This window comes from Elephantulus edwardii, unplaced genomic scaffold, assembly GCF_000299155.1.
Source record: "Elephantulus edwardii isolate Elephantulus edwardi_28Jun2011 unplaced genomic scaffold, EleEdw1.0 scaffold00067, whole genome shotgun sequence".
In the NCBI taxonomy this organism is placed as follows: domain Eukaryota; kingdom Metazoa; phylum Chordata; class Mammalia; order Macroscelidea; family Macroscelididae; genus Elephantulus; species Elephantulus edwardii.
The window spans coordinates 14,066,328-14,077,444 of NW_006399817.1; the positions used below are offsets into that span (position 1 = coordinate 14,066,328).

The 11,117-nt window shown below is 35.5% G+C and overlaps 1 protein-coding gene across 1 annotated transcript in view; it reads left to right on the forward strand.

The window, feature by feature from the left end:
• Positions 1-987: 987 nt before the first annotated feature.
• Positions 988-11,117, forward strand: part of PIK3C2G (phosphatidylinositol-4-phosphate 3-kinase, catalytic subunit type 2 gamma) — a 576,625-nt gene continuing 566,495 nt past the window's right edge. Inside the window, exons 1-2 of the mRNA XM_006888484.1 lie at positions 988-1,662; positions 7,807-7,889. Coding sequence (XP_006888546.1) covers positions 988-1,662; positions 7,807-7,889 — 758 coding nt within the window. The remainder of the gene's footprint in view (positions 1,663-7,806; positions 7,890-11,117) is intronic.

Below are 11,117 nucleotides of genomic sequence, written 5' to 3' on the forward strand. Positions count from 1 at the left end.
CTAGATGAGTAGGTATTAAGAAGAGTAGTGTGTGTTGGATTTATTGACATATCTGAGGTAATTGAAACCACAGAAAGTATGATGTAATGTATAAAGAGAGATTAGTTAAGGAAAAGACAAACAAAAACTAAACTTGATAATCTCCCACTTTCAAACACTGAAGGGTCACATTGAAAAGGTAGTAATAGTTTTTGTTAAAAAAACAACCAAAGGACAGAGAGAGTACCATCTAATGGCAATCAAAAATAAGAAAATAAGTGAGAAAGAGAGGTGAGAAAAGAATCAAATGTTGCAGAGAGTTTAAGAGACTAGAAAATACCAGTATAATTTACTGGCAGGCTATTGATGAACTGAATGAAGGTAACATCAAATGGTAGAATGAATGGTAAAAGATACTGTCATTGTTTATTGAATTCTGCATAGAAATAAAAAGAACTAGCCAATAATTTTAAGATTGTTAGCCTTTTGTAAAAATAGAATAATTTATCATCAAAATAAGACTACTAATGTAAGAAAAATAAAATGTGAATATGTTCAATGAATGACTATGAAGTAAACCATTGTTATAGAAAAAATGGTATTTAATGAAAAAAAGTGGAGAGTCTAAGTCAGCTTTTTTTTTTTTAAACTTTGGAGACATTTGGGAAACTTGTAAAAATTGGACTGAAATTACTTCTGAACTGCAGTAGTATTATGAGCCTGTTCTAAGTCAACATTGCTCTTAGATTTTAATGATGTGGATTTTTATAATGCTCAATTAATTACTTGGCTTGGTGAGAAGACATTTCAAGACGATTATATTTATAATCATATTTCTCTCATGCAACCTGTTTTGTTCCTAATTAATCAAAGAACTTATTGTCTGTCCCTTTGTTTTGTTTTTGTTTTCCCCCATTTCTCTTAGGAAAACCCATTTCTTCTTTCAAAACATTATCAAAGAAATATATGTGGAACAGAGTCAACCATATCAATTAAAAACAATAGAAAATGGCACATTGTTTGGAAAAGGATCCATATCACCCTGATTCACCTGAGGAGAATTCTGAGCATCTGGACAATCGCTTTGTAAATCAACCTTGTTCTTCAAGTCACATGAGCCTGGGATTTGATCCAGTGGTAGATGAACTCAGCAAAAAAAGCCTACTCTATCAGAGAAAAGTTAAAGAAAACATTTTGATGCCCAATGCGCCAAATTGGGACTCAAAAGGACATTCATTAGATGAAACATACCAATTATCTTTGAATGAAATTACCTTGGAAAGTCCAGAACTCTCCTGGCAGCACAAGAGGGAAGTACCAATAATTGGTTTCAAGCCTTCTGTGATACCAACACCTCCAAATATCAATAAAGAAAGCCCCCAGGGGAATCCCATAGGAAAATATGATGGAGCTAATGATTACAGGTTCAGTAGTGTAGCTCCATCATTCACTAATTTGGATAAAATTAATTCACAGGGTGAATTGGAGAATGAAAATCGTAACTACTGTATAGGATTTGAAAATAGCATTCTTCCTATATATCCATCCTGTTCAGCTGACCTTATGCCAAAAGGAAAGAATAAAAGGACTGACAGTATGACCATCACAGAACCTTCTCTAGCACTCCCTAAAGACTCTTTTCTACCCAGACTTTGGGAAAGTGCATGGCCAAAGGATACAGAGGTATGTGATATATGTATCAACATAAAAATATGAACATAAAAGAAATATCTAGTAATGCATTATAAGAATGGTATAATGAATAAAAGAATCTTAAATAGAAAAATAAAAAGCATTTTGAATAGCCAATTCCTGTTTACAAATCCATGTACCTGAACTATTGTTTGTTTGTTTTCTACAGTAAGGGAGATAATTTTTTTAAATATGATTTTTTTAGCGTGTTGTTAAATTAAAATAAGATGTTAATTTATGTATATTAGAAAAAATATTATACTTGTAAGTTTACCTGATAGTATTTTTATACTTATTTTAATACGTGAGTGCGCGCATGCACGCGTACCCCCCCCATTTCATTATATTTATTTTTGTCACACTGTCTTAATGTGAAATTGTATTTTAACCAATAGGAAGAATGCCTGACTACCTGGAGGCTTGTATTTATACTGCTATAAAGATCACTGAATAATATTTAAGGTTTTCTTTGCTTCTACTGGTTATAGACTCAAGTGAAAACAGAAGTAATAAGTAAAAAGAAGAAACTTGTTACCAAAGCTGTTATTGCTAAAGTTATGTCATAGGATTCTTAACTTATTTAATGACTATTAATCAACTGGTATACTAAAGCAGAATAGATGTAAAGAGGAAAAAATGAAATAATATCTGATTTCAGAAATAATTGTTCAAACTAAATTGTGAGCAAATAGTGAAAGCACTATAAAATATTAATTTAGGTTAGTGCATTACCAAAGAAATGCCTACTTTTGTCTTATGCATTCATAGAGAAGACAGCTCCTTAACTAATCTAAAGTATAAGTTTTGAAGAGTCGTCAAATGAATCTTGTGAATATCCGCTCCTGATCATGAGTTGTTCTTGTTCGGTGCCTTTGATGGAACGTGACTCCTAGTTACCCTATGAACAATAAGGTCTAAACCTTGTCCAATCCTGATGTCATATTCTCCTTCATAGAATCAATCTTCTTGAATAATTTGTTCAGGAAACAAAATTAATAGGATAATTCTGAGAAAAGATGCAATCCTTATGCCCATTTTTCTTCATTTTAAACTATGTAGTGTCCTGCTCTATTCACACCATAGCCTCTTGCTTTAGGAATAGGTTTCACATGAGCAAAATTTATTCTGAGATTCCCATTTTTCTCAATGTTAGCTGTAATTTATTCTAATCCACGTCGTCAAATGCCTTTGCATAGTTAATAAAACTCAAATAGATATTCTTCTGGTACTCTATACTTTCAGCCAGAATGTATTTGACATCAGTAATGATATCCCTGATGCCACAGCCTCTTATAAATCCTGCTTGAATTCCTGGGAGTTCTACTGTTCTAGCTGTGTTTGAATGATCTTCAGTATTTTGCTTGCATGCAATAGTAATGATATTGCTTGATAATTTCCAACATTCTGTTGGATCTCCTTTCTTGGGAATGGAAACAAATATGGATCTATTCCCATCAGTTGTCCTCCAACTTTGCTGGTATAGATTGATTAGCACATACAGGGCTGTATCTGTCACTTGAAACATGTCAATTAGTATCCTATTGTTTGTGGGGCCTTATTTTTTTGCAAATGCCTTCAGTGCAGCTTGAACATTTGCATTCATCACTGTTGGCTTTTGTTCATGTGTTGCTTCCTTAAATATTTCAGTGACAACTAATTTTGGCAGAGATTCTTCGTATTCCCTCTGTCTTCTTTTCATGTTCCCTGGGTCATATGATGCTTGTCCTACCATTGTGAAAAGCTAAGATCCCCACCTCACTCCATATACAAAAACCAACTCAAGGAGGATCGTGGACCTAGGACTAAAACCAAGGACTATAAACTTCATTCAAGAAAAGCTTGGAAGAACTTTAGTAGTCCTAATCCACAAGATAAAGAGTCTTCCAAGTATTCTGAAAAATTTACAAGATAAAATAAAAGAGAAGATAAAATAGTTGAATGGGACCTTCTAATAATCAAATCCCAATGAGCATCCAGAAACTTCTCTAACAGGGTAAAAAGGGAAGCCACAGACTGGGAAAAAGTGTTTGCTAATGACATGTCAGGTAAGGGACTTATATCTAAAATTTATAAAATACTTGAGCACCACAACAAGATAAAGGCACATAATCCAATTGAAAAATGTGCACAGGATATGAATAGACACTTCACCAAGGAAGACATTCAGATGGCCAACAAGCACATGAAGAAATGTTCAAAATCCTTAGCTCTGAGAGAGATGCAAATCAAGACAACCATGAGATATCATCTCACCCCAATAAGACTAGCAAAATTTAACAGAACAGCAAGCAACAAATGCTGGCGAGGTTGTGGAAGACTGGAACCCTTATTCATTGTTGGTGGGAGTGTAAAATGGTGCAACCACTGTGGAAAGCGATGTGGCGCTTTCTCAAAAAGTTGCAAATAGAGATACCATTTGACCCAGCAATTCCACTACTGGGAATATACCCTAAAGAGACCATAAATGGCATCCAAGTAGATACATGTATACCCATGTTTATTGCGGCTTTGTTTATAATAGCAAGGAGTTGGAAACAACCTAAATGCCCATCAACAAACGAATGGGTAGAGAAGCTGTGGTATATTCGCACAATGGAATATTATGCTGCATTGAAAAACAAGGAACTCATGCAATATTATTCAAAATGGGTCACCCTGGATGACATTATACTGAGTGAGCTATCTCAGTCACAAAGGGACAAATGCTATATGGTGCCACTGCTGTAGAATGAGGCTGACATCAGGGTGGGGATAAGACTGAGAAAAACTGGATGAAATATGTTTACGGCATTGAAGTCTATGGGGGAGAGAATAGCTTAAAAGTATTGTATTTTAGGGCATTATGTTTATCATAAGAGTATGGAATGAGGGTTGCAGAGTGGATTATATTTGGGGGTAGGGGTGGGGTTTGGGGAGCGGGGGGGGGATTGTGTACCAATGAGGGAGTTTTTCTTTTGCTTCTCAAAGAGAGGAGCAAACAGGGGGTTGGGCGGGGAGGTGGGGTGGGCGGGTAGAAGGGTGCAACAATGAATGAATGGAATTCCAAAATCTCTGTAGATGTTCATTGAAATGAAAAATAAATAAAAAGAACTCTTGCCAAAAAAAAAAAAAAACCTAAAAAATAAAAAAGTGGATAAAAACAAATGAAGGGAGTAACTGATTTCAGAATTTATAGGTCCTTGAATTTATAAAGAAGGAAAACACAAATCTGACTTTGTAATTATCCTGCTTTCCTGCCTGCAGGCACTCTTTGGCCATTATGTTAGGTGATGAGTCAAACAATGATATTGTTAAGTAGTGGCTGAGGAGACAGAATTTGGGATTCAAAAAAACTGGTTTTTAGCTTGCAAGGTACTGGAGAAGAGGGATCTGAAAAGTGAATTGGGAGAAAAATCCACATAAAAATTTACTGCCAGCTTTTGACCAAATATTGGAATACGTTTACAAGATGTAAAAAGACAAAAAGATAATGGCTTCTTTAGACAGAGCACTGAATTCATGTTAGTCATATACAGATAGAACTTGTGTAGATCAGAACTGTCAGCTCAAACAGAGAGGAGACATATTTTTGAGAGTTTCAAGCTTTCGGTTGGGATCCCGAAGGCTATCTCTTAAACTTATTCCCTAAAGTTAAGTATTACAACCATAAAAATAGATCTGGCTTAAAAAATATTGAAGTTTGCAAAGTCAAAATAATCTTAATGGCCTGCCAGAAAAACAGTACAGTTTGTAGAGAAGATAACATAATCCATCATGTACCATCTACAATACTCAGCGTATTGATACAGAATATGAACATATGTGAAGAAGAAAGCATTCCCTTTCATAATAAAAACCAAACAAAACAACCCCCCCAAAAAAAGCAACCAACCCCAAGCATCTAAAAGAATCCAGATGTGGGAAAGAACATAAAATGAATTATTTTCCATAAGGACATCGTTCTTCAGCACTTTAGAGTGGTCCATGACATCAGCTTTCTCCAGAGCAAATTATCTTTTGATTTTTTGACTACTGATACCAAGAGTGTAGATGGTGTAGCCAAGCAAGCAGAAATTGTTAACAACATCTGCTCTTATACAGCATCTATTATGGCTGTCAATTGGCTCACTGACTGGTGAGAATCTTTTTTTTTCTTCATGCTGAACTTTAATTTATATTGAAGACTACAGTTCTTGACCTTCTACAATAAATGCTTCAAGTCCTCCTCAATTTCTACGAATAAGGTTGTGTAGGTTTCTGATGAGTCTTCTTGCAATCCTGATGTCACATTCTTTCTCATAAAGTCCAGCCTTTCAAATTATCTGTTCCACATATAGATTAATAAGGCATGGAGTAGGATGCATCCCTGACACTTTCCTTTCCTGATTTTGAAACATGCAGTTTCCTTGCTCTGTTCTGATGACTGTTTCCTGGTCCAAGTTCCACATGAGCACAACCAGTTGTTCTGGGATTCCCATTCTTCTCAAAGTTAGCCACATTTTGTTTGATCCACACAGTGAAATGCCTTTGCATTATTAAAGAAACAGAGATGGATATTCCTTTAGTACTGTTTGATTTCATCCATGATCCATCTGACATTATTGATAGTATCTCTGCTATCACAGCCTTTTCTAAGCCCAGCCTGTATTTCTGATGGTTCTCTGTCAATATACTTTACCAGTTTTTTGTTTGTTTGTTTGTTTTTAATAATGCTCAGCAGGACTTTGCTTGAGTGTGATATCAGTGATATTGTTTGATAATTTCCTTATTTTTCCAAGTCACCCTTTTTTGAAATGGGAACAAATAAGGATCTCTTACACTAAATTGGCCAAGCAGTCTGCCTCCAGATCGGCTGGCACAAATTTTGGAGTATGTCCATTTCTGTCTGTTGAAATCTGTCAAATGGTGTTCTATCAACTCCTGGGGCCTTCCTTGTTTTTGCCAATTCCTTCAGAGCAGCTTGACATTTTTCCTTTGTCACAGTAGGCTCTTCTTGGTCATACGTTGTTTCATTAAATTCTTCCATGTCGGTCAATTCCTTTTGGTACAGTGTCTTTGTGTACTCCTTTCATTTTCTTTTTGCCACTTGAGGTTTGAGTTTGTTCTTCAGTTCCTTCAGCTTAAGAAATGCCAAGCATGTCTGACCCTTTTGCTTTTCTGACTCCCCAGCTCTTTGCACATTTCATTTTAATAGTTTGCTTTGTTATAGGTTCAATAAGAGGCCCTGTTGCTATTGTTGTTAGATACTGTCAAGTCATGATTGACTCATAGCGACCATATGAACAACAGATCTAGACCCTGTCCTATTCTGTGCCCTCCTTATTATCTGATATACTTGAACCCATTGCTTACAGTCACTTTGTAAATCGATCTGATTGATGGTCTAATTCTGGAAAATATTAATAATAGTAGAAACTGTGTAAGAAGATAAAGGTGTATATGGTAACTATACTTTTGTGCAATTTTTCTTTAACTGTAAAACTATTCTAGAAAGTAAGTATATTAAAATACATACATAATTAAGTTTAAAAAAAGCCAAAAATGCAAGATCACATTATCCTAATCTCTATGGTGATAGAAATCTGCATACAAGTGGTTGTCAAAGTGGTATAGGATTGACAAATAGGAAATTTACAAATTAATGCTATGTGAACTGTTGTTGTTGTTGTTAAGAGTCATAGATGACCCATAGTGACCCTATGAATGAATGTATTGACCATAAAACTTAAATCTTTTCTGCAAGTTTTTAGAGATTCCGGAGGCAAGCTTTTTTTTTTTTTGGAAGTGAATGCCTCTCCTACTTCCAGTACTGTTTTATTCAGGAGATCCATAAAAAACAGGCTAGAGGGCCACAGGCCCAGAGTCCAAAAGCCTTTTTAAATACAAGGTCAAATCCAATCAGCTCATACCCTATTGCGAACAATAGCTAAACACTAGTCTCAAACCTAAACCAGAAACCTAAAACCTTTGCAGAATCTGGCCATTCCACTCATAATTAAAATAGTAATTTGTTTTATAGAAGTAAAATAGAAATGCATCGTTAAAGCACAATAAAGCTACAGAAATTTAAGTTCTGCAGTTATGAATTATATACTTACCCTTCTTGAAACAATGTTGATTAGAGAGTATAACTTGATGTATGTTTGTTTTTTTAAGGCAATAGGTTGTTCCATTCAGCTTCTTGAAGTACCTCAAGGTAGTGATATAAATCTGGCCTCCTTTTGTGATAAAGTAAAAAAGTGAGTATTACTATTTCATTAAATATTTAAATGTCTATGTCGGAATAGGTATGGCTATTTTTCTTGTTTAAATTAGTATATTTTAGCAATTATATTTCAAATTCTGTAAATTTTGAACACATTCAAAAGTAAATTTTTTACAAATTAGTTTATTACCTAAGTATGTCTATTCATGTTTACATTTTATATAGCATTCATGCTAAACATTTTTTTTCTGATACTTTGGTTAATATGAATAATCTGTAAATTCAGACTTGCCTTTTCTGGTTATAAGCAATTTTGTTTACAGTAAATTTATTTTTCATTCAATAACATCTGTGGCTATTCTTACTCAACCTCAAAGTAGTACAATTTTGACCTTGCTATCAGGAATAAAACATGCCAAAGTAAAAAGAACTGAATGGAAATCTTCAAAATGCATCTCAGGAGGATAAAGCAAAGTATTATAATAAATGTGAAGAGAGGAAGGGAAAATCTCATTCTGTATTTTCAAGCTGAAAGAACTGAAAATCAAATGTAAGCCTTAAGATACATTATTAAAAGATGTGATGGGCAATATACTGAATGATCCTAGAAGTATCAAAAGAAAATGGAGGAATTATATAGAATCATTGAACCAGAAAGAGCTGATTGACACCAAAAAATGTAAGGAAGTACGGTATGAACAGGAGTCAATGGAATGGAGGATATAGAAGATGCACAGAAAGTTTTGGCAAAAATAAAGCCCCTGGAATTGATGGGATACCAACTGTCTTGTTTCAATTATCAGATGCAGCTTTAGATGCTCTCACCAATCTATTCTAAGAAACTTGGAGGACAGCTGTCTCGCCAATGAATTGGAAGGAGTCCATTTTTGTTCCTATTCTCAAGAAAGGTGATCCAATTGAATATGGAACTATCAAACATTATCATTGATAACACACACAAACAAAATACTGCGTAAGATCATTCAAAAATGGCTGGATTGGGGTAAAGAAAAAAGTGTAACAATGAATGAATGAAAATCCAAAATCTCTGTAAATGTTCATTAAAATTAATAAAATAATTTTATTTAATGGCTGAAACAGTACATAAATAAGGAATTGTCAGAAGTTCAAGCAGGATTTAGGAGATGACATGGCACCAGGCACATCACTGCTGATGTAAGATGGACCCTGGCTAAAAGTAGGGACTACCAGAATAAAATGTCTCGTTGTGCTTTATTAACTATGCAACAGCATTTGACTGTGTGGATCATAACAAGTTGAGGCTGACATTGAGAAAATGAGAATTCCAGAGCACTGAATTGTTCTCATGCCAAACCTATACCTGGACTATTAGGCTGTTGTGCAAACAGAAAAAGGGAATGCTACATGGTTTAAAATTAAGAAGGGAGAATATCAGGTTTATATTCTCTCTCCAATACCTATTTAATCTGTATACCAAGCAAATTATTTGAGAAGCTGGAATCTATGAAGAGGAATGTCAGGATGGAGAGAGACTTATCAATAATCTGTTATGCAGATGACACAAATATGCTTGCTGAAAGTGAGGAGGACTGAAGCACTTGTTGCAAAGATGAAGGAATGTCAAAGATTCTTACCACTGGTCAAACAGGAAATATAATGACGAATAGAGAGGAGAATGAAACTGTCAACAACTTCATCTTGCTTGGATCCTCAATTAACACCCTTGTATTAGCAGTCAGGAAATAACTAGATGCATTGCACTAGAAAAATCGACAGTTAGGGACCTCTCCAAATTATTGAGAAGTAATAATTGTCAGTTTGAGGACAAGGATGTGTCTGATTTAGACCGTAGACTTTCTGATCACTTGTTACGCATCTGAACGCTGGACAATGAATACAAATGACAGAAGAATTGATTCCTTTGAGCTTTGGTGTTGGAAAAGAGCACTGAACATCCCATGGATGGTGAAAAGAACAAAGAAAGAGTGTTCTTTGGAAGCAAGAATGATGAAGCTTCACTTCACATGCTTTGGGTATGTTGCTTAGAGGGGCTATTCCGTGGAGTAGGACATGACACTGGGAAGGACGGAGGGTGAGCAGAGAGGAAGACCCTCAACCATGTGGACTGATATGATGACTGCTGAAATGGGTCCTTGTGTATCAGAAACTAAGGATAGTGCAGGATCGAACAGGGTTCAGATCTTTTGATCATAGGGTCACTATGCGTCATACTCAAGTCAATGGCACCTAACAACAACAAGCACATTATTAACTTGTTTTTTATATTCATTAAGGAGGTTTTCTAACTTGTTCTATTTGATTTCTTGGACATACCTTTAAGCATCATCTTTTAGGAAATATATCATATTTCGTATAAAATATTAAAAGTGCTACAGACTATGAAAAAAAAATCCCTGGACTTTAGTAGATACAGGTAACAATTCTCAGGGAAAATGAATCATGAATTCACACTGCAAATATAATTCCATAAAGTAGTTACCTGAAGTTAGCTAAACTGTTCTCTGAAAGCACATATTAGAGACTGCCAGATTTGCTCAAGGATTTTGACAATAATTATGAGCAATTAGAGTCCAACTGTGAATTAATACAAGACCAGTCTCACTTTTAACAACTCAAAGGTCTATGTGTTTCCCAAACAATCCTCTAATTCAATATTTCAATAATTATCTATGATTCATATAACTCAAAAAAAGCTAGTGTAATCACACTTGTTGATGTTACATACCATTGAGTCAAGCACGACTCATAACAACCCTATGAACAAAAGACCTGAAGCCTTTCTGTAACTATCGTTGTTTCTCAAAATTCATAGGGTTTCCAGAGGCATGTTGTATAAGAAGTGGATGCCACTCCTGCTTCCAGTCAGTTATGGTTAAATATAGGGAACAACTCATCACAGTCAAGATGGAATCAAGTCACAGCAGACCCTCTGGCGGATTTTCAAAGGCGATAGTTGCATGGGCAGAGATTACCCAATCCCTGAGCTGCAATAAAACTCTTTATCAACTGTTGTTGTTGTTGTTGTTATGTGCCATCGAGTCGCCTGCGACTCATAGCGACCCTGTGTACAACAGTCCTAAACTCCGCTCTGTCCTGTGCCAATCGCACTGTCTCTGACACTCCCATCCCAATTATCCCAGTCACTGAATCAATCCACCCCATAGAGGGCCTTCCTCTCCTGCGGTGTCCCTCCACCCTCCCAAGCATGATGTCCTTCTTCAAGGACCGGTCTCTCCTCACAACATGTCCAAAGTAGTTA